The sequence below is a fragment of the Plectropomus leopardus genome, chromosome 16, assembly GCF_026936395.1.
Source record: "Plectropomus leopardus strain MGB_pleo_1.0 chromosome 16, ASM2693639v1, whole genome shotgun sequence".
NCBI lineage: Eukaryota > Metazoa > Chordata > Actinopteri > Perciformes > Serranidae > Plectropomus > Plectropomus leopardus.
This window is the reverse complement of record NC_142191.1, coordinates 24,398,839-24,422,845: the sequence shown is the minus strand read 5'-3', so window position 1 is coordinate 24,422,845 and position 24,007 is coordinate 24,398,839. Positions and strand designations below refer to the sequence as shown.

General features: G+C 36.5%; 1 protein-coding gene across 1 annotated transcript in view; it reads left to right on the top strand.

Moving 5' to 3' along the window:
- LOC121955655 (clavesin-2) overlaps nucleotides 1–22,021 on the top strand; it is a 45,190-nt gene extending 23,169 nt beyond the window's left edge. Inside the window, exons 3-5 of the mRNA XM_042503699.2 lie at nucleotides 11,692–11,802; nucleotides 12,232–12,464; nucleotides 14,023–22,021. Coding sequence (XP_042359633.1) covers nucleotides 11,692–11,802; nucleotides 12,232–12,464; nucleotides 14,023–14,116 — 438 coding nt within the window. The 3' untranslated portion in view covers nucleotides 14,117–22,021. The remainder of the gene's footprint in view (nucleotides 1–11,691; nucleotides 11,803–12,231; nucleotides 12,465–14,022) is intronic.
- The last annotated feature ends 1,986 nt before the right edge of the window (nucleotides 22,022–24,007 follow it).

The following is a 24,007-nucleotide window of genomic DNA, read 5'->3' as shown; positions in this document are numbered from 1 at the left end:
CCAAATGCCCTTCTAGTTTTGACATGAACTTCAGCACTCTTACTCACATGTTTTACATCATTGATGATGTGGGAGCTAGGTTCTTGAGATGAAGGACTTGAAAGCTATACTTGGGGATCTATTCTTTTTTTTGAGGGTCACTGCAGAAATTTAAAGGGACAGTTCAACCTCCCAATCAAAAGCACATGTTTTCCTCTTGCCTGTACTGCTTTATTTATTAGTCAAGATTGTTTTGGTGGGAGTAGCCATATGTTAAGGTTATTGGCCATATAGATGTCTGCCTTCTCTCAAATATAATGGAAGTATATGGCACTCTGCTTGTGGTGCTCAAAGCTAAAAAACAATGTCTTTTTCTTTGGAAGCATTCTGTGTCCCCTCTCTAAATTTGGACATTTTTTGCGGGTTCATCGCTACAATGCAGACGGAACTCATCATTACTTCTTTTTTTCCTCAGCAACAGTTTTAGGAGTCATGGGATTAATAATCGATCTTTCGATCTGATCAGGGCTGATCAGTTAGATGGATGGCAGAAGGAGTTGCAGCAGCAAATGAAAGCAAACGTTTAGACCCAGCAGACTTGAACAGTTTCACTTTCACTGCACCTGGCATTCTGCTGCTCCATCTGTGCCCAGAGTGTGCTCTGTGCTCCCAATGCAATGAATAAGCAAACAGTATATATATTTCAACAGCACTCCTAAACATGCCATCTCAAAAACATAAACTCAAGATGCAGCATCTGAAGTTTTGATCTGGGCAGGCTGCAAGAAATAAATCAAAAATGAAATGGAAAAAAAACAGTACTACAAGTAAGAGGAGAATATGTATTGTTGATTTGGGTGTAAACTCTCTTGAGAATTAGAATTTGGTTTTAAATCGGAGAAACTGTGGATTCAACAAACATGCTTTCGATTCCTAAATTAAAAGTCTGGACCTTCTGCACCTACATATTTTGGCTGAGCTTCACAAAGCAGTTGAACATCAAAATATAATCACTGTGCATTATTCATTTAATGTATGACAGAAAGACAAAGCATTCCCTACAGCGTGTTATAACTTGTTTTAATGTCTCCAGTTATTGGAGTCATAATTCTCCAGATCAAAGCAGACATTTTGACTCAGGTGACACTAAAAACATTTATAAAGCTTGTATTTCATTTAAATGCACAACTGGAACCTGGAAGTGACACATCTAGATTGAACCATACATATCGAACTTAAGTAACAATAATAGCAAAAATTCAACTTGTGACTCATGGCAGCTCGAATGCAAAAACAAATGTGCTTGTGACACATTTTTATTTCCCAGAAATGATTTCCTTATTTCCCTAGAATTGATCATGTGAGGAAACTATTGCTATCTAACGCAGTTACACTGAATTATTAAACTAAATCCAGCATCTGTTTTTATAACTGTATTTATGTCTTTGGATGTTTAAAACGCTGCAGGTAACTGTAATTTAATAAGATACTATTTAAACATTATCTAAGGAACATAAGTGATTTCAGCATGACATAAGAGAAAAAGGGAATAGGCTTGATTTGTTCAAAGCTTAGGGAATATAAAGGTAGAGATGACACCAGGAGAAAAAGGGAAACAGATTGGATAAAAAGCTACAAGAGAAACGAGTGCAAGGTTGAACTAATGCTGCTGGTGCCCTTTGAAAAGTGAACTAAAAGGTTCAATTTATCAGTAAATCTGGTTCGTCTTTGACATTTTTGTGGATTTTGTGACCACAAGTGCAGCAGGGTTGAACAACTCAACCCACAGAGACCAGTGAAGTAGCACTGCTCTCTGTTTTCTGTCACATAACATAAGATTCACTGATGATTTACCCCCTTTTTTTTTAACTCAAGCATTAGCTCCAGTCAGGCGTCTCCTCATAAAGGTGTTTTTTGTAAAGAACAAGCCAGCAGCAAAACAGTGTCGTCACTCCGGGCTACACTTTACATTCTGAAAAGAAAAAGCACTCAAATGGATTCAGAACTCACTTTTTTCCCAGTTTTTCACTGGAGGACACATTTACTCATCCTTCTGCGGATGGGAAGTGACAGCAGCAGAGCAGAGCGGAGAGAACTCATCAACCTGATGTGCTGAAGAAAGACGGAGACGGAGAGAGAGAAGATGTATGACCACAACCCCCGACACATAGAGAGTGGTAGACGACACGTGTCAGATGTTGTAACATCAGCTGCTTGCTGGCGGACTGCTGATAGACTCACGCTGTCCAACAAAAATGTTGGATGTTACAGCATTTGTTCTCTAAAACTGGGATTCAGTTTGCAGCTTTTCATGTCTGATAAAAAATTACAAATATGGAGCAAAGATTGACACCAAAAATATAATTTTTAAAACTACCTTCCATAAACAACCTGAGACTGACTGCAAGTGCAATGGTCTTTTGTTTATTATTTTTAGCTTTTAAACATGTCAGGTGTTATTATGTAATATATATATGGAAAATTATTTACATTATCATTTCCTATCTCTAGCATATCATGAAACAGTATTGAGTCTTTACTGATCGCCACAGGGAAAATTTAGTTGTCTCAGTACTGTGAGGACATTTATAAGTACATGTAAATAGAGAAATTTATTTAAAAAAAAAAAAAAATATATATATATATATATATATATATATATATATAGTAGATATAAACTGAACAAGCTGTTCTCATGTACTAACTGTATTTATACCTTAAAAAAAGTAATGCAACCAAAATTCATATGTAGAACCCACATAATCATGAGCTGGTCATATATAACTCATCACAAAGGCTGCAAAGACGTGACCAATGTGCTGACAGAAATAAAGTAGGACGGAATATAAAGAACAAAAATCCATGTAAGAAGGCAGGTTGGGGTGATAGATGGGTCAAACAAACACAGGATTTTCCCCCCAAGAGAACAGTGTTTGTGTCCCATGTGAAAATAGGTGAACCTCAAGTTATTTTAGGGTACGTCATCACCATGTTTCTTTTCTTGAACCTAACTTACTTGACGTTAAGTATGTAATGTGAAAACACTATTTGTTAGATATCATATAAAGCTTTGCATTAGACACATTGGGCTTAAATAAAAATATGATTTTTTTTTAAGCATAGAAGTATGATAAACACACTCCTTGCAATTTAACCAGATTTTAAAAACTCCTTTTTTCAACCAACAGTCCAAAAGCCAAAGTGATTCTATTGCATGGATATAATGCAGAGAAAAGCAGCTCATCTTCACAATAACAATGTTAACACCAGATCTAGTGCACATTTGGTGGAGAGCTGCCCACACAATGCCAGCAAAGTCTTAAAAAAAAACCAATTTCATGTAAGAATTAAATTGTACTTATTCTATTATTATTTTTAGAGTAAGACATTTGGACATTAAGCCATAGCGTATGGAGATATCGTTCTGAGAATTCTGGGGGAATACTTTCTTTGTATATGGAAGAACAAGACAGTCTCAGTGGAATTTGGTGTACAAATTGGTCTATGTGCTACTTTTAGCATGCTGTGATTTCTGCTTTTTTTTTTAACAGTGCCAGCAAAGTTTTCAAATCTTTAACATAGTGCATTTAAGACTCCATAATACATTTCTCTTATTAACAGGAAGTAGATGACTCTGTAATGTAATGAGGTTACTCATAGTGATGAGCTCAGAGAATTATATGCGACTTACTACAGCTTTTTAGCCTCTTTTAGCTTAATGTTTTAGTTATGGCACATTTCACTCTTACAACTTTCATCAACTGTGTGTCCAGATACAGCAACCTCTGATATAAACTGACAACACTTTCTGCCCAGCCGACTGCTGCAGGCCAACAACACAGCTTGTATTTTTACCAATGCTTTGCAACGTTTACCCTAGTGTTTGTGGCACTACATTTCAAGTTTTCCAGTGGCATTTAAGCCACCAAATCTGGGTGTTTACAACCAGCCCGTCCCTGCTTTTTCAGCATATATATGTCTGAGGTGTACTTTTATATTCTCCTGACAAGTACCATGATCAGACTAGAAATGTGAACTGAAATGAAATTTGTGAAATAAATACAGACAGACATTTTGAGTCAGCTAATCTTAAGTATGGCTGTCACCAGTGGAGGACTCAAATTCATAAACATCTTAACCGATTTCACCTGCTGTTCTCATCCATTACTATATATTTCTGAACAGGTGCATGATAAAGGCTGACTGAGGGGGCGATCTGCTTCCCATCATGTGGTTCTGTCCTGTCTCTCGCTGCTGTCACAGCTCCCATTTGATGATCTAAATAATAGATGAGCAGCTGGTGACTTGCAGGTTGTAGCTCTGTATGACCTGATGTTACAGCTTCAGCAGGTTCAGCCATTAGAAACACTTTACACACCAAAGGCCAGCCTCACTCCATCTTTCTCATGTTGTCACAGGAACATTGTCCTGACAGAGGCTGTCTTATTCTTATTCTTATTCTATTCTTATTCTTATTTTGCTGTGCTGCTCCAGTTTTGAGATGGATTGGAGCATCAAATGTATTTGTTTATTGTGTTGCAAGAAAATGTGTTACATTACATTTGTCTGGTTTGGCTCTCCTGACGGTGCCCCTTTGACCAACATTTGAGAGTAGCAAAACTGTGAAAAGACGCATAGGCTAGCATTCCTTTTCGACGTATATTTTTTTTCCCTGTCCCTGAAATCTGGTTTTAGAAGAATTGTGACAAAGATGCATATTGTAACTTCTATAAGATGTGAATGCAGCATAATGATAAACTCACACATTGACCTATCCCAGCTGCTCAAGGAAATTACTAAACCTTTTTTATTTTTAAAATTAAACAATATATTTTAGCTTGTGTCATTGGGCTTGAGCTGAGAATCATAAACCCATTTGATGGGATTTATTTGCAATAAGAAAAGTATAGAATATCACCAGACTTGAAAAGTCTTTGGAAATTATGCACACTGTGTTATAAAAAAAAAAACACGGTGTCGTGGGTTAGAACATTGAAATTGAAATATACAATAGCTGCGATGAAATGTCAGAAGAATAAATGTGATATTGTGATGCAGCTTTCTTGCCGAGAGTAAAATTTTAAGATTAATCCCACTCTTACATCTGTATGGTGAATATGACGCTAAAGCCAGCAGTCGTTTAGCTTATAGCACAGAAACCGGAAATGGGGGAAACAGCAAGTTCTGACCAAAGTTAACAAAATCCACCTACCAGCGCCTCTGAAGCTCACCAGTTAACACTTAACATGAACAAAACACATTATTTTGTCCTCAGTAATGGAATCATAACGTCAAAAATGCTCAGAGCAAAGCTGGTAGAGTATGTTTGGTTATCTGTTAAAAGACACGTTGAGTATCCTTAAGGTGGACTCACTGCCTGAGTAGTCAGAGTGCAACTTTTATTTCAGACATTTCAGTAAAGAAGCCACTGGTCTGCTGACGAGTGGTTGACTTCTTTTGTTCTACACTTCAGCCAATCGAGCGGTTGTCGACATGTCACGTCAGTACCGCTGAGCATGTCCCTGAACAGACTCACAGCGTTGAAACTGCTGTGTTGGTGGCAGTCTGTCTGTCTGTGTCCCCTCTGGATCTGTGAGTTTTTATAGCACAACAGCAACATATGAGAAACCACACCGCAATGCTGTGTTCAAGTGACATGGGACAGAAGGTAGAGATGGAATGATTGTTGGGATTAACCCACTGAAACCTGGAGCAACATCACTTTTCTTGTGCTGCTGTGACGCCTTTAAGTATTTAAACCTTTGAATCCTGGGCATGTTGGTGCATTTTCTTTCACAAACATGGGGAAAGGGCAAAAATGATTCATAAAAAGCTAGGGGGGGAACTAAATTTATAATTATCATAATTACATATTCAAAACGATGTTACAAAATTATTAGAATTTTAAGCAATTTCTTGGAGGTCTTTTTTTATTTACAAATTTTCTGGTATTTTTTTCCGATATTTTGATAATTTTTTGTTAATTTTTGGGTCATTTCTTCTTGTGTTCTTCATTACTTACTTTACTATAGCTCAAGATGGTAGCTGTGAGTTTTACTACTGATAAGCTTAATACTGTTCTGGAGGATTCTGCAAACCAAAGAGAGACAACAAAGTTCCAAAGCACCGTTCACAACCAACAAGCAAAACTGGTTGTGATTTAGCAAATCACTGCAGTGTTTCCAGGCACTTAAAGGGTTGTTTTTTACCAACACATTGCTGCCTTTTCTGCTGGGACACTGGCACAAAAGCGTTTGTTTTTTTGCCAGGACATCACTGCATTTCCGTCTAGTGGTGGTTTTACTGAGACATTGCTGCGTTTCCTGCCTGGATAGTTGCACAAAAAACAGTTGTTTTTTGCTGCTTCTCCTGTCAAGACAGTGGCACAAAAAAGTGGCTGTTTCTTAGCAGGACTTTGCTGTATTTCTAGCTACTAAAACTAGATATTTTTCAAGTTCAAACATGATCTTTTTCTAACCCTAACCAAAAATTATTAACATGTCTGCAACATAACTTGCAAAAACATCTTTGCAGTTTGCAGAAACAAACAATGCCATCATTTCTCCTGACAATTGAATTGCAATTCCTTTAGTTAGCTTAAAAAAACACAAAATAGTTGAGTTACAGAGAAAAAATAATAATAATAATAATAATAATAATAATAATAATAATAATAATAATAATAATAATAATAATAATAATAATGATACTATAGTTAATATATACACACACAGAGTTGCTCATTAAACTCTCAGAATGTGCAGAAATATTCAGAATGCTCACTAAATATGAGCTTTAAATCACGATAAAATAATAATGTACTGTATACAGTATGTCAAAATAGCAGTATTTTGTGTGTCATGAGTATCTGACATTTTAAATCCTGGGATAAGCTTTTTTACCATGCCTGCTGTCTTGTCAGTTACACCTGCTAATCAAGACACCACCAGTTAGATGTAGTCTCCTTGTAAAACTATAAAGACATTAATTATGAGGCATTAGTGTAATATCTGTAAAGAAAAAAAGACCATCACCAACCAGATTGTGAGCGATCTCACTGCATTTTACATGCGTGGCTTCAGGTCAGATTTAGAGGAAAATCTGCTGGATTGCTCGGTGTCACAAAGCCGGAGGTGGGCGCATTTTTTCTGCAGCAAAGCGAGCTTTGAACAGAAAATCATTTATAACGTGTTTATCCTCTTCAGTGCAGCCACAGGCTCCCAGGAGGGGGAGGTGAGAGATAAAGCAACAGGGTTTATGGGAGATTTTGAGAAAATACGAAACATTTCTGTCTGTAATCTGGCAGTGAGTTTGTTTTTTTTATGGGTTTTTTTTAAGAACTCACCGGTTCTACAATTCCTCCTGTTGGTGTTGACGAATTCTTCATCCATCACCTTTCTCAATTCTCTCCAACCTTTGGCTGTAACTAAACTTGCTCTGCAGTGACCTGCAGCGAGAGGCCAAAAATAAATCGCCACAGTCACTCATTTGTTTAGGATCGACATCTTGCCTGCAGTTGACAAACATCAGAGAAAATGTTGTAGTGGTTTTAAGAGGCCGATTATACCCACTTTTTAGGAATTTACATTACCTACATAAAAATGCAGGTATCACTATCCTCTGGTAAAAGACTGTGGTTTCTTCTCTCCTGTCAATTTTTATTAATTTATAAATAAAAAAAAATTATATTTGTTCGCATTTTTTTTTAAAAACCTGGAACCTTTGTTGTGCTGATGCAATTTTATTGTTGTTTTTTCCATATGTTTTTCCATATAGATTTTTCTCTGGTTCCAGACTCTCAATTAATTAATGATTTGCATCTTTTATCCTTTTTATACCATTTTAACACCATTATAATTTATTTTTTTTTATTATTATTATTATTTTTTTAGGGGACTGATGGTCAGACAGAACAATATTTTTGAAGGCATTAGTAAATTGGTGTGGCCTTTTTACACCTATCTAACATTTTATAGCTCGAACAGGTAAATGAATTGTTGAGAAAAAAAAATCCTCAGATAAATCAACAAGGAAGAAAGCATCTGCTTGCCAAAATTAGTTTAATCCTGACAGGCTTTATGTGCTAGTTTTATGATTGTTTTACTGATCCACATCCTAGTTAATATTTTTTGCAATTTTGGTTTTGCACCGTAAAATCTGACAAGTTGATCTTACTTAAAACAATCTTGGATCTGATTGCCATGAAAAAGGAAAGTACATATAACTTTAAATCTTACTTTATATTTACTTTATATGTAAGCATTTACATATAAAGTTTACTTAGATTTAGCAGTATTTACTTAATTTTGAGTTTTGTGTTAAAGTTGTTGCAACTCAAAAATTACAATTGAAATTACTTTGTTCTCTAAGTGTTAGCAACTTTGTAAACCAAGTTATTTTGACTTAACTTTGATGAAGTTCAAAGATCTGTGCATTCCCTTTTCTTAACATTTCTGAGAAAATACAAATATGATTTACAAGTTTGCAACCAGCAGAATATATAGAAATATAGCACAGTAGACTTGGTTTTCTGAAGTCACTAAAACTTAAAGAGATTGACTTAATTGAACTTTACAAAATGTTGTATACTTAACTTAATTTTAAGAAAACGTATTCAGATATAACGCAAACACAATTTAAGATAAATAGTTATATTTCCATCCATTTTTTTAAATAAAATCAACTTGTCCAATTTTACAATGTTTTACACATACTAACTGTGGGTTTTGTGGTATATTTGGAAGAATAAAAATCGGAATAATGTGATGGCAAACATGACTTTCTTCAAGAGGATTTATCTGCTCCTTAGATTGGGAAAGAATGTACATTTTGACTTCAATATCTGCATAATACTGATAAAATTGACCTCAAAATGAGCAAAGTTTAATGGTCATTGCACACATATTTATCAGCTTCTCTCTGCCCTTCCTGGTCCTCAGCATCTTTTACTTCTGGACCTCCTTTTCTTTACATTATTCTCTTTACAGCGTCCTCCACCTTTGTTTGAACACTTCCTCCAAACACCTTCTCCCATATTCTTCACTGGGGAGCAGATCAATCTTTTAGCTTCTGTTTCTTCCTCCTCCTCCTTCAGTCCCTCCAGTGCAGCAGAGGCCTCGTAGCTCATATTCCATTTTCAGTGTTTCATGTATAATGCAGCAGGTCCCTCCATCAAAGTGAAAATGTCTGTCAGAGCAGAGGGCAGGCCAGAGGTTCACAGTCAGATCTGACAGCTGAGAGGGGGAAGGGTTGTCTGACCACGCTTTAAATAAGACTCTTTTTACCCACACTGACAAATGCTACACCTATATTTAGTTTATATAACTGGATTTAGAGGCTGTGTAAACATTTATTGTGTCATCGTCATGAAAAAAGTGCATTTACAAGCATTTATTTGAACAATAAACACAGAAAACTGCGGAATCAGTTTATATAGGCTTCTATTAAAATATTCAGTAAAAAGCTTTATAAAACAAAAACAATGAGGCTTATATGTGCAACATTTTGGACTGTTTGAAGCAGGGTCCTTTGGGAACTACATATATTTAAAGAAAAAAAGTTAAAATCAAATTCTTATGAAATACAAGCAACCTCATGTTATAAAGTGTTGGTCAAAGGTAAATTTGGCTTGACAGCAGTGCTAGATGCAGGTTCAGGGGGGTCACCAAAATCCTGTTTGGATCGTGACTATTTACCTCACATTTCATGTAAATAGTGCCATAGCTGTCCGGTTGTATCTTGCTCTGGATCACAGCATTGGACAGTCTGGTAGCCGACATCGCAAAACCTCTGGCGAGTCTGGGCTTGATGACTCATATTGGTCAAACCCTAATTTACAAACTTGGCCCGACCTCACAGACTCTCACTGTCTCTGTCTCTCCCACACGTTAACAGCTTTTACACAAACGTCTGCCCCGAGCCTTTTTCATCAGCTGGCTTTGTTATGTCAGAATATAATTTCACCATACTGCCTGGACTACAGCCAAACACACACTCACACACACACGCTTACAGTGGACTGTAATTATCATAATTGTGTCCAGCATTCGAGGAAACACCATGTCAGGCCCAGACTCCACACACTAACCTCCATGAACAAGGACTCATTTCCCTCCGGCGTTGTAGCTGCGGTGACTCCAAAATAGACCGGACCATTTCCTATTGACTATGAGATTAGAGCCCATTTACAAAACTAATCTAATGGAAAGGGACAGGAAACTCACAGAGGTAATTTTTCATTTACTGGAACTCAAAGAAGAAAAAAATCTCCCTTGATTGAGACCGGCTTTCTGTTATTTGTGATAAAAACAAAGAGAGATTATAAATCTTGATTTTTTTATGAGAAATAATGATTGCAGTTGTCATTAAGACTCTTTCTCCTCTGGTTAGAAAAAACATACAGTATTATGTTATGAATTTACATCTGCTTTGTCACTGAGCTCCCCACGACCATATCTGTATATACTGTGTTAAATACGAGAGATGTCCATTATGTTAATGGACAATTTAGAAAATTAAGGAGGTAATGACACTCTTACTTGGGGTGTTGAAAACATAAGGGTCCTTGTTAGACAGCAGTTACACTAAAGGGGACCTATTATGCTCATTCTACGGCTCATTCTTGTATTTTGAGTCTCTACTCCACTTACATGCTTTAATATTCAAAAAACACTCCATTTGTCTGTATTGGACAGACACCCTCCCGATAAAGTCCTGTCTGCTCTTGTTGGTCAGCGTTTCCAGGTTTTGTGTATCTCTTTGTCTTTAATTCCATGGTTCTGTTTCTTGCACTGTTACACTGTTACTTGTGTTACTTGTTTTGTTTTGCACTGCTAGACTCGTACTTTTTATATTTTATATTTGTATCTTCTATTTTATCTGTTTTCTTTTTTCTATATTTATGTTGCACCAACCCACCAGAACAAATTCCTCGTATTGTGTTAACTATACCTGGCAATAAATCTTTTTCTGATTCTGATTCAGATTCTGATTCTCTGTACTGTTATAGAATATCCAAGTAATGAGCCGTAAAACCCAGAAATTAAAGAGCATTTTAGTTCCTCTTGTTTCCTCGTCTTGAGGTCACTTGGTTTTTTGAATGAGTTTTTGGTTAGACCACTTAAAAAAGAGACTGTCATGTTTTTTTCTGTGGCATAAAATGCGTTAGTAAATACCCCACTTGCAAACTTTGAAGCTTTTATGTATCTTAAAAAAGAGAGTTGCTTACGTGGTGAAATAAGACCACATAATGTCATCAAGCTGAATCGCGCCACACTGGTGCGGCCGTAGTGTTGTTTGTTTTAGCCCAGCAGAGTTTTACCTCTGGAGATTGCATTTAGGCTTCAAAAACATAAAAGTTGTGTTGATTTGTGAAATTTAAATTACTAAACAGAATGTATAAGTACCACATGCATATTTGTTTACCTCAGATCTTATTTACTGCAAAGATCAAAAGTCCAACCGCATAATCATTTTTGGAACTCGGTACATCTTCAATGTATTATGGGAAAAAAGAAGGGCAAAAGACGACCTGCATTTGTGATCATCATGAAGCAAACAAGCACCAATAAGAGATTATGAGATTAACTAACCTATCCCATTTCTCTTTAGTACTGTTTACCTCTGCAAATATACAAACATGCATCACCTGGATGGGATTATCCTCGTTTGCCTGTGTTTACACATATTGCTTTGTGTCCTTTTTTTCAACAGGACAGTTTTCCTGCTAGATTTGGAGGAATCCACTTTGTGAACCAGCCCTGGTACATCCATGCCCTCTACACCGTGATACGACCCTTCCTCAAAGACAAGACCAGGAAGAGGGTGAGGCCACAAGATAATCCATCAATCAATATTTTTATATTAAGGACTGTAGATGGTCGAAAATATTTTCCTTGACAACCATTAGGCTGCAATGACGGTGCAGAAACAAGTCCATCATCACAAAACACAGTTTGCCTCAGAGGGCTTTACAGCATAAAACATCCCTCTGCCCTTAGACCCTCACATTGTCTAAGGAGAAATTCCCCCCAAAAAAACTCTGTAACGGGGGGAAAAATGGTAGAAGCCTCAGGAATAGCAGCTGAGGAGGGATCCCTCCTCAATTAAATTACAGTTGCATGTAAACATGTTATAGTAGAAACCCCAAATACAAATATGAACCTTAAATGAGCATGACTGATCGTCTTTAAGCATTACTAACCAAGTCGTCAGTTCAAACCGTCCTAGTGTCTATGTCCTTTCCCTTTGCAGATCTTCATGCACGGCAACAACCTGAACAGCCTCCACCAGCTGATCCATCCTGAGATCTTGCCATCGGAGCTCGGCGGGATGATGCCGCCATACGATATGGGCACGTGGGCGCGAACGCTGCTGGACCACGCCTACGACGAGGAGACCGACTACTGTCCGGAGTCCTACACCCTGTCAGTACAAGACCTGGAGAGGGACCTGGAGAAAAACCTGTCCCCGAAAACCATGAAGAGGTCAGCTCATCACTTCTAACATTTTTACTTTTTTTTTTTTTTACTTTTTTATGGAAGAAAATGTGTTACTCATTAATTTCCACTCTGGTTTAAAAAACAAGAAGGCTAGTACATGAAAAAAAAAATGTCTGCTGAAATTACAGTATGTCCAGATATAAATGTAAAAAGGATGCTTCCTGTTTTAATTAGCTACATTATGTATCAACAGAACATCATATTGTCAAATTAATTATGTTATCTTTGCGTAATTGTTGTAAACAAATGGGATAATAATGGAGCTACTGTTTAGATTTTATCTTAATGTGTTATTTTTGTCTTCTTCTCCCCCTCATCCTAATACCTGCCATCTTGACTGAAGAGGATGATCATTTGATTAATTTATTAATTTCTCTATCTGACAGCAAAAAAAGCAAAAATATATAATGATACATATCTTCATATTTGCTGTATTTGCCAGAGTGGTAACATAATAAGAGATTAAAAACAAAAGATACAGAAAGCTAAATTAAATTAATAATATTAATTAATTAAATAAAGAAATAATAAAACAAATTATAAAATGCCATATTACAAAATGAATAAAGTTAATATACAGCATGTCATCATATATGTTGACATGTTAAATTTCATTATTTATTTTTTTCTTTAGTTGATGTTGAACAGCATTTAATACAAGTTGAATATTGTCTATTAATATTTAAAAATTGCAATTTCAACACGGTTATAGCAACCTGATTTAAAAAAAAAAAAAACATGATAAAAAGTGAATCAGTTATTGGCCTTCAAACACTAATATTGTCTGACTCGATGAATGTTCTGAGTATGTTTGACATTTCATGCAGTATCATTTCCCCCTATAGGCCACCACACAGTGTGATTCACAGTCACAGTAAATGATCTGACCACTCTGACGCCAGCTGACTCATTCACTCAGACACATTTAGATAAATAACACCATGAGCTCACAGACTCTTGCTGCAGATCCACACAGCCGCACTGATAATTTTCAATAAATCAGAAGTCAGTTGTGAATTGTGAAGTTTATTTTGAGATACTTGTGCTTTACTGAAGTATTTCTATTTTCGAAGACTTCACTTTATTCCTATGTTGTTTGAGAGGCAAAAAAGTTCTATATATTTATGTTTTGGCTTTATTTCTGGAGTAAGTGAAGATGCGATGTCTATCTTTCTACACAGTCAATGGCCACTGCCAATTACAAGCTTACAAGCTAACAATCAACATAAATTTAAAAAATGCTTACCATGCTATGATTTATCTGCTGGTTTTTGTGCACAACAGATTCTTCATCCAAGTGTGGGTCTGACTGAGGCCCAAACATGTATGGCTGAATGTCTCTAAGTGTTCCCTCTAAGGCTCACACTAGCCATTTTGATGCACATGGCTCTTTCACTAGTCAACCCAAAGCTAGTTTATCTTCATGCTAATAATTTGGAACTGGTACTGACTCACATCCAAGTCTGGTCTGAGTTACGAGAGGACCTGTGAAGACCTCTAGTACACACTAACGCTGAACGTTTTGTTTTGTGTGTCCATGCAGGTCTCAGTCTGTGGTGGAACCAGGCGTCCTGAAACGACCAGACAAAGTCAAAAGTGAAGAGGACAACATGCAGCCGCTTCTGTCGCTAGACTAATCCAAACATCCAATAACAGCTTGAAAGCATAATCGATATTTACACACACAAACACACTGACTTACCTGCGCACCTACTGTAAGCGACACGCGCATCCTAAAAAACACCTTTGGCCGGAAAATGCTGCTGCTGCTGTTGGATTCCTGTTTCTCTTGAACTCGAGAAAAAAATCAAAATGAGCTGATGGGAAGCAGTTGAGCGAGGGACGTTTCCTCGCACAGAAGGGCATCTTTAGAGCTAGTGATGGTGTTCTCTATATTTATTTATTTAGTTATTTGTCAAGTGCCAATTCCAAAAAACTGTAAATTAACATCTTTGAACAAATCCGGCCCCATCGGTGGAGCAGGAAGAGGAGAACAAACACCAAGAGAAAGAGTTGCCACATATGTTAAAACAGTGTTTCCTACAGTTGCATAGTATATGGGTGAAAAACTGGACATCAAACTTTAAAAAAGGGCTTGGGGGCCACAGTTCCTGAGCTGCAGTTTTTTTCTTCTTTGTACAGTAATTTAAAGGAAAAAACGAGAAGCACGGCTCAGGATTAACGACAATAATGAGCTTGTTCAACCTCCTGGACACAAAACTGGCAGACAGGCAGGCAGGCACTGGGTTTACTGGGAGTTTACTGGGAGGTTATGGGCGTCTTTCAGGTGAAAATAATGTCTGAACTATCGGTCTTGCTCCAGTTGTCTCTTGGAAAAGCAAACCCCCCTTTACGGTAAGAGCTGTCTCTGTGAACTGTGTGTTTTTTTCCCCTCTTTTTTCTGACCCATATGTCACAAAATACAGTATTTATTCTGCCATTAAGAAAACACAAAGCCGCAGCCTCTTTTTAAACTCGCATTATCATGTTTGGCTTAAGATGAACAAAAGATATATTTTGAGAATTCAGTAGATGTCTAGCCACACAAATAAACAAGCCTAAATTCAATTTTTATAAAAGCAGAGAATGGCCAAGCATATCACCCTCTCCTTTGACTTTGTGACGTTTGTTATATATTACTTGCAATAATTATTTTACATCTAAAATGGACAAGAATCACCACAGTATCTGTATTAAAACATGTCAGTATTATAAGATTTAGAGACAAGTTAAGGGGCTGCACTGTTATTTTTTTGCATGTTTTACTAAAAAATTGCGTTTATTTATTTCAGTATTTTGGTGTTTCCTAAAGCAGATTAAAGCTATTTTAATCGCTATTAATGTTATTTAATAATCTTAACTCAAGCTCCACTTTTTAGCTTTCTTCTGAGCTTTCAAATTTATCTCACATTTAATTGTTAATTTACAGATTTAATTGAAGATCAGTGTGCTATCATGTGATAAAAAAAAAGAAAACATTTCAGTAATTCACTTTTTTTTGTTTTTTTTGTCTTCAGCATTTGGCTCAGCAACTACATGAAGAAATGCTTTATGGCAGCAGACTCTTAAAGGTGCCCTGTGGAGTTTATGGCCCCTAGTGACACTACGGACCAATGTTTTCATGAATGGGTCCCTGTTTTGTTTTTATCGAGCAAATGCAATTCACACTCCTGCCATTAGTTTAACACTATTCAATGCAATCAACAGTTGGCAAACGTAATGCACAAAAGGGTGTAACAATCAAGATTAAAAAATTAAGCCTATGTGGAATTACCAAAAACAGCAGGTCCTCGAATGGCCACTTGAGGCACAACAAAGTAAATCCCCAAAGACTTTAAATGTTCAACTTTACAGCCTGTTACAAAAAGTGGTTCTGGTCTCTGTAGGTAATTTCAACATATATGATTACTTTACATGGGGTACATTTTTTCAAAACACACCAGTTTATATTTTTTGAAGGCTGAAAGTTAGGCATATTTAAGGGGGGGGGGGGCACTTGAGTGACAAGTTGTCTGCTCGTGTCCTCAGCCTAGTCAGATCCACCTCTCACTCCTCCTCAGTGGCAGCCTCTCACTCAAATATGGTGACTTTTGGCTCCAGAAAAAGCAAGGTGGTAATAAATTAAAAGGCCGGACTCGAGGTTTCAAACCGACAGTTTGTAAACCAGTTGGTGACATCATGGTAGTTACGTCCATTATTTATACAGTCTATGTACAAAAAAGAAGAAGAATGCTAGTAAACTTGTAAAAAATGCACAATGCCTTGCAAATCTTTTACGGAATATTTTTTAAGGAAGGAAATACTCCTAATAGATTTGTTTGACCTTGTTAAAACCAGGTGTCCAAGAAGTAGACCGAACATTGAAGCCAATTTGACATAGTGGCCAAATCGTGTTACTACAACTTCAAGGTCCATCATGTGGGCCCAAAAAGATTTTGCCCATAGACTTACACTGAGAAAAGAGACGTCCAATTAGTGGATACATTTTGTTTGAGTACGCAGTTCATGAACTGAATTCTTTTGGTCTAATAATGTTTCATAATTCTTGAAGAGTTGCAGGATTAAATCGCAGAGATATAAACCTGAAGTTAGCCCCTCGCGCACCCTAAATCACTGTTGCAGTTGCTCTATGAGCCACACAATATGAAAAGATCTGCATAAATTTGACTCCCAGCTTATCAAACATAACTTTGAACATAATTTTCGTGTGTTTTTAAGAAAACTCCACAGGGCAGCTTTAAGTCTCAAATATCAGAGCTTCCTGACAGCATGTGAATGTGCCAGAGCTGCAGACTAATTTCACTTTTAGAAGCTAATACTGATACACGGTGATAAACGATCTATCTCAGGCAGTATCCGAGTTGGCAGTAATGTAAGCATGATTAACAGTGAGTGTGCTTGAAGTGATTAGCAGTAAATACACTACAGAGGTTACTGTTAAGTTTTATCTCAGAGAAGTATTATTTTACATATACAAACTACAGTATTTTATTGTACTTACAGTATTTTATTTAAATTCTGCACCTGGACAAGCTGCAGTGTAGATATGTAAAATTACATACACACTATTTGTTTGCTTCCCTCACTGTTTTTTTGTTATTTTATACTGACTTTCCAAAAGCTTCATATGAAAGTGGCACCAGATGAACGTGCTTGACATACCGTTGTTTAGGGGTTTTTTTTGACTCAACAATTCACATACAGGCTTATGTTGTGAAGGTATGACAACTGAATGTCAGGCAGGCCGGCAGACAGGAATACTGTGACGATGACGGCAGAGCAGAGCAGCGGAGGAAAAGCCAGTCAGGCTGCCAAGCAGACAGCTGAGCAGATCGCAGAAAGGCCGGCAGGCAGGAAGTGTGAGGTGGCCGGCCGCAACGAGAGCAGACAGCTGGAATGTTAAACTATCACACCAGCGTACATGACATGTCAACCCCACTTACAACAGCTCAGAGGCTCGACTTGGTGCAGAGTCGAGTTAGACTGCGGCCTCAGTGTGATGTCTGGTTCCACCTCTGTTTAAATCAGATGGAGATAATTGGCCACATGTTTTAGTAATATTTTTATTTAATATGTAATCACCCCCTTAGTGCAGACAATACCTACAGACAGCTTTCATTAATTCCAGCTGATTTTCTTAAAGACGAAAATCCTACAAATACATAGATACAATCCTGATAATGTGCTAAGAGACCCCACCCTAATTGTGTGTAGCACAAAGTTGTTTTAGTCACTTGACCCTTACCTGGTAATCAGAAAATGTCATTTTTAAATGTTTGAATTTGAATGTTTCAAAAACGTCATTACTGAACATAATTAAGGGTTTTGCAGAATCATATTAATACGATTGAAATTTCTCAACATTGACCACAATACATAAAACAATCCTAAATCTAAAACTTTATCAGCATCACTATCAGACTCAAAAAACTCAAATGTAAGATCATTTTTGTTCAATTTTATTCATGTTTTATAGTGAATGAACAGATGCTTGATTTTTTCTGTCACTTTTGCATCTCTTATTGTCATGTTAGAGAGGTGGCTGTACCACTTTCAGTCAGTCAGACACTTTGGGGGAAACAGAGAACTGCCAGTTTTGTGCACATCAGAGAGACTATAGTAAACTGTGGGTCTAACGTGAAACCAGAAAACGTTCATCAAGTGTTTTAAGATGATTTCTGTGCATCAGTAGATACCCAAGGTCTATTTTTCACTGTTATAACACACATAGAGAAGAAATTGCCACAAAATCAGGATTCTTTTGAGCTTTTACAACAATGTGCAAGTTGAGGACATGTAAGGGGAAACACTGAACAGTACTATAAACAGACACACACACACACACACACACACACACACACACACACACACAGCCACTGTAGATGCTTCCAGTTGTTAGGATACAAAGTTTACATTCATAAACATCTGTATACTGCTTAAATATAGCAAGATCTCACTCAGAACGTCCTGCAGGTTCACTGATTATTTTTAAGGTTTAAGTATTAGAGGTTGGTATCAGAGGCTGCTTTGTTCTGTTGTAAAAGTATGTAGAGGAACTTAAACACAGTAACACACAGGTAAAGATTTACATTTTATGACAAATATACTTTATCTGGTGACGCTTTATGCTTTGCCACACATTTAAGATTTTTTAAATGTTTTTTTTTTCTTTGTCAGTATTTTATTAAAATTGCTATCTACCTTGTTTATTACACAGGTGACAGATTGGTATATGTTGTATGAACTGTAAACAGAATTATGAAGTTAGAATCTGTTTTTTTATTTTTAAGAAATTCAGCATTTCGAATGTTCTTTGTGTGTTGTTGTCATGTCTTTCCTGCTGAGCTTGGATTATTGTTGCTGAATACATTTTTACAAACCTGATGTAACAGACCAGTAGTGATATATTGATGGTTTTCACATTTCTCAAAGCTGTTCTGGAAGTCCTCAGTCAGTTTTCTAAAAACTTTTGATTCAACCTTTGTGGAAAAAATGAACACCTTTTTGTTTTTGCTGGTTTTGAAAAGGAATCTTCACATTTTCATCAAAACTAACATGGTATTTATTCAGCTAAACAACACTGTCTTATTGCAAACAACATCGGTTTTTCACACCAGTTTCCATGAAAGGAAATATAGAGCCTGCATACTGTTACTCTCCCACGCAAAATAAGATCTCACAATGATGCACGGATTGTAGAGAAACATGAAGGAAGCTTGATGCTGAGATTTGCAACATGACATCATTTCCTCTGTTTATTTTGTTACACTTATTAAAACGAATCCCAAATATACAACCAATGCATTACTTACTGAAGTGTTTATTTGACAGGGACAAATGCATGAAACATTGCTTCATAAGAAATACTAAGTAGATGCTACGCATACAGGTTTCTAGCCAAGGCTAATTTGCAACCCCTGTCCCTGGTTAAGCTAGGACTTCAGCAAAGATGGTAGCCTGCATAGGCAGAGACTAAAATACAATCAAATACAATAACAATAAAATAAAACATTGCAACAACATTTTTTTCAAGATTCAAGAACCATGAAGTTTATTGTTATGCACAATATGCACAGTAAAAACACAGCGGTTTACACCATGCAATATATATTCATAAACTGGCAGTCAAATATTTTCAGTTAGGTGTTATCTGCAGTTTGCAAGTGACAAACATTTGTGTAATATGATGCTGTCACCATTTGAAATTCACCTTTTGCAGAGGTCACAAATCTGAAATGAGCTCTGGCCTTCTGCTTGGATCCTGAAAAGCTATATTTTCTGAGGTGAGCAAGCTGCATGATAACCTAAAACGCCTGTCAATCAAACACCCCGAACATAGCCCGTTTTAAGCCGAATTAGATTCATTATGTAACACTGATTTTGTTAAAAAATGTAATCAAGAAAGACATAAGATGTGAAATTAACTAAGAACCTAAGACCTAAGAACTGCACTTCAGAATTAACTTAAGACTTCTTCTTTATTTTTTGAGAGATAATGTGGGGGTTTTCCCACTCATTTCAGTATACACACTCAGAGTGTAATCTGAGCCAGCATCTAGTGACCATTAGAGGTACTGCATTTTAATGCACAACCATGTTGGTTTTAGCATTCATTTATAAGGTTGTCATATAGTATCCCAGCTTTGTGCCACCCTTCTGACTAAAAGTGAAGAAAGTGAAACTACAAACCACATACAAAACCAACAAATTATCACATAATTAATAGAATATATGACACATTTAAACACTGAAAGTTACATACAAGATCGTACTGACAACTGTTTCTTTAGTCTCCATTAAATGTAACACAAATTTAAACCAAATTTCCAGAAAATCGTCAAGAGAAAATCACTGTTCATTTCCATACACGACTGTTATGTGAATATTAGGAGTTGAGATAATAAGGAGTTGACACTAATTCTACAGCTATCAAACCACTGCAGAGCAGGAAGGTGAGATGAAAATATGACATTTTATATTTGCTCCATGTACTGATTTGTGGACGGTCACAGCCTTCTCATCCCTCAACACATATTTTCTTATTTTTGTCTTCCGCAGTTTTGTTTCTCATCACCAGAGCGAAAGATTAAGTGACAACTAAATCACATGCTGCATGTGCATCATTACTTATACACTGTTTGTGTTGTGTTTGGTGCATTTTGATGCATTTGGTTTTATCAGTGTACAACATTTCCATATCAGCAAAGTAAAAAACTTTTTTGTGAGATTTCACTTTTTTTTCAAGCGCAATTTGAAAATGTGCTTTACAACAGGTTTATGGAAACACACTTTTTGATCAAAGCTTCTCCAGTTTGTACTCTAGCTCAAAACATCACATCCTGTTTTTCAAACTAATTCACTTGTGTGGGAGAAAAACAGCGAGCAGGATCTACATTTCATCTGTGATTTGTTTTTGGATGTGCATGCTCTTTAAAACAAACGCTGGAGTAGGCTACAATATTTGAAAATGTTGATTTTTTTTTCAAGTATAATCACTTCTGATTATTGGTATGTTTAGGTTTTACATATGCAAATTTCAATAAATCTCCAGTAGTGATGGTGTCAAATGTGGTTAACAGACTTAATTTCAATACCAGTTTGGAAAATCTATAATGAAGGGCCGAATCATGACTGTTTAGCAGATTGTACAAGAAAAGAGGACATTGCCATCATTCACAGAAATAAGACACATGTGCTCCTTGACCAGGAATACATGTATTGTTTTCATCTATCCATGTTCATGTGTTTGAAACTGAATAGCTATAAAAAAAAAAAAAGGGAAAAAGTTGACCTCCACATCCAGTTTCAGTAATGTAAATGTCAATGAGAGTGACAAGTAAGCCTCAGCGACCCTGATGAACTTAACTTTTATTTATTTTTATTTGACAGATAAGTGAAACTGGCATTTGTCTTACATGCATCATATATTTCAATTAGTATTTCATTGTTTTCATGAAGACTTTTGTTCTAGAGTGAGGTTACAAAAAACATAATTTCTGACTTTGAAAACTTAATTTAATCATCCTTTTCTTCACAATACTGCATCACTGTGCTGTCAAACTTTCCATCACAAGCTTGGTTATTTTACTGACTTATCAAGTATTTATTTCCATGGACTAACAATACTAATCTCTCACTGACTTTTACAAATGTTTGGTTTATCTCAGCCAAAGCCTCCTCTTCCATTAATAGCTTAATGTATTGCTTCTTATCATTAAGTGTATGTGCTGTGAGGATTTGGACACTGAATTAACTTTTTTTTAAATGATTGATAATTTCTTGAAAATGAATGCATACCTTTCTGTTGGTGATAAATTTATTTAATTTTCATATCAGTGTTTTGATTGATTGTATAGTTACAGTAGGAGTTACTGTAGGGAGACCAAACTCAAACCTGAATTGTGAAGTTATTATGGAAAGCCAGTATATAATAGGAGCGGAAAAACTGTTCAGTTAGCAGGTGTTAAATGTATAAATGTCCTCAAAGACAATTTGCTGAAATGCATCATGTAAAACAAGCAAAATAAATATGGACACATGTAGATTTTCCTCACATTTCTCTTATTTCTGTGTCTTTAGATGTGTCTCACCAATTCAGTTATTGCTGCCCTTTAACAACAATGAAGTATTAGCAGCAGGGGCTGAAAGCTTGAGATGTAACAACCTGAACTGCAGCTGCAGGGAATCAATAATCAAGACTTTCACCTGTTTCCTGGGTGAGGCAGGAGTCACAGACAACATGAGAGGGAACAAAGACATTTAGAGTTTGCTCACTCAGGCTGAAAGCTTCAATACTCTCTCCACTGAATGATAAAAAGTAAACACAGTTCTTGATCACAGGACAGCCTCGTTAAGTTGCACTAGAAGCTATATATGGCGCACAATATACAGGTAAAGCATTTTTAAACCTTTGTTTTACTGATTTCTGGAAAAGGGATTCGAATTGTGTCAGTATTACTGTGCAAAATCTCTTAAGTATTACATTTAAAAAATGAAATAGCGAGAATCAAACCATTTTTAAGCCAAAAAATGACCCCCAAAAGCAATATCTACTTACTGATCATTAAAAATGATCAAAATCAAAAGCGTATTGGCCAATGGGGGCTTTTATCCCTGTAAAATTGTCCAGCATGAGATCTTTGTGTAAGAAAGTGAACATTTTAGCAGCGTAAATGAAGAAAAGTGGCAGTGTTTGCAGAAAAGCAAAGAGTAACTTCAATCAGTGAACTGAAAGTTGAGCTTGTGATAATCAAAAGAGGCACTTTCTTTTATGATCTAAGTGTAGATCTTGTTTTGGGTAATTCTTCGGTTCCATTATCATAATTTTAAACTCAAGAGGTAGACACATGAAAACAATACAGATACTTAAACTTTGAGTTCATTCTGAAAGCTCTCTCCTAGAAATAGGTTTCCCAGCAAAGACGATTTAATACCATGGTATTGTTTGTTTGCTTGTTTGTTTGTTTGTTTGTTTGTCTACTTCCATCCCTTTTTTTCATCTTTCTCTGCATGGGATTAGGATTGTTTCATCAAAATATGCCATTAAAGAAAAATCGAAAGAGATTCACTCAAACATGGGTTTAATTTATGGGAAGACATGTCACTTGTACAACAACTGCATTCATTTCATATGACACTAATTTGGAGTATTTCTGTCCAGAGTTGTATGTTCTATAGCAATCATTTTGTTGTTGTTGTTTCTTGTTTTTACTACATAATAAGTATGTGAACAAGTATGAAGATTCAAATCTTGTCCCAGGCTTCAGCTCAGAACTTATAAAATACCACTGCTTTGACAGTGCTTTTGGTGTAAGATCACAAAGCTAAAAGCCACCTTTTGAATTCACCTAATATGCCTCTGGATGGCATCAGGTGAAAACACGACTGGACAGAACCAGTCGCTGTGTTATTATACACCAGTAGGGCACCTATAGAGCGGGCAATGGATTGGTCAAACAAAGCATGGACTTTCATGCTGGAGTCCAGTCTTTGTGTCTTGACTGAATCTGATGTTTTTTGTACTACGAACATGTCCCTCCTTCCACTAATCCCAACCATCTGTACCAGCATGTGCGTTTTTCGACGTCCCGGCGTTGGTCACCATGTGCTTGTGTTGTGCAGTGTCACCCCACCATGTGCTTGTGTTGACATCACAGTAGCAGCATCCCAGAATGTAGAGAGCAGATGCAGAAGGATACCTAGAGTGTCACATGTAGACATGGAAGTCTGAAATTAACATCAATGGATATTCACCTCCCCTTGACTTAAAACATTTGCTTTCAATTTCAAAGCAAATTTGCGTCTTTGCAATGCGCAGTTCAACTTTGGTGAATTTCGACCGACGAAGTTTTAGCCTCACTAATAGCAAAGAAGTATGTAAAGGAGTAATTGATTGTTTAACCAGCTAATACTGTATGCTATTGAACATAACTATACATTACATTGTGTGTGTTTGTGTGTGCGTGTGTGTGTGTGTGTGTGTGTGTGTGTGTGTGTGTGTGTTCACAATTACCTAAATGCGTGTGTGT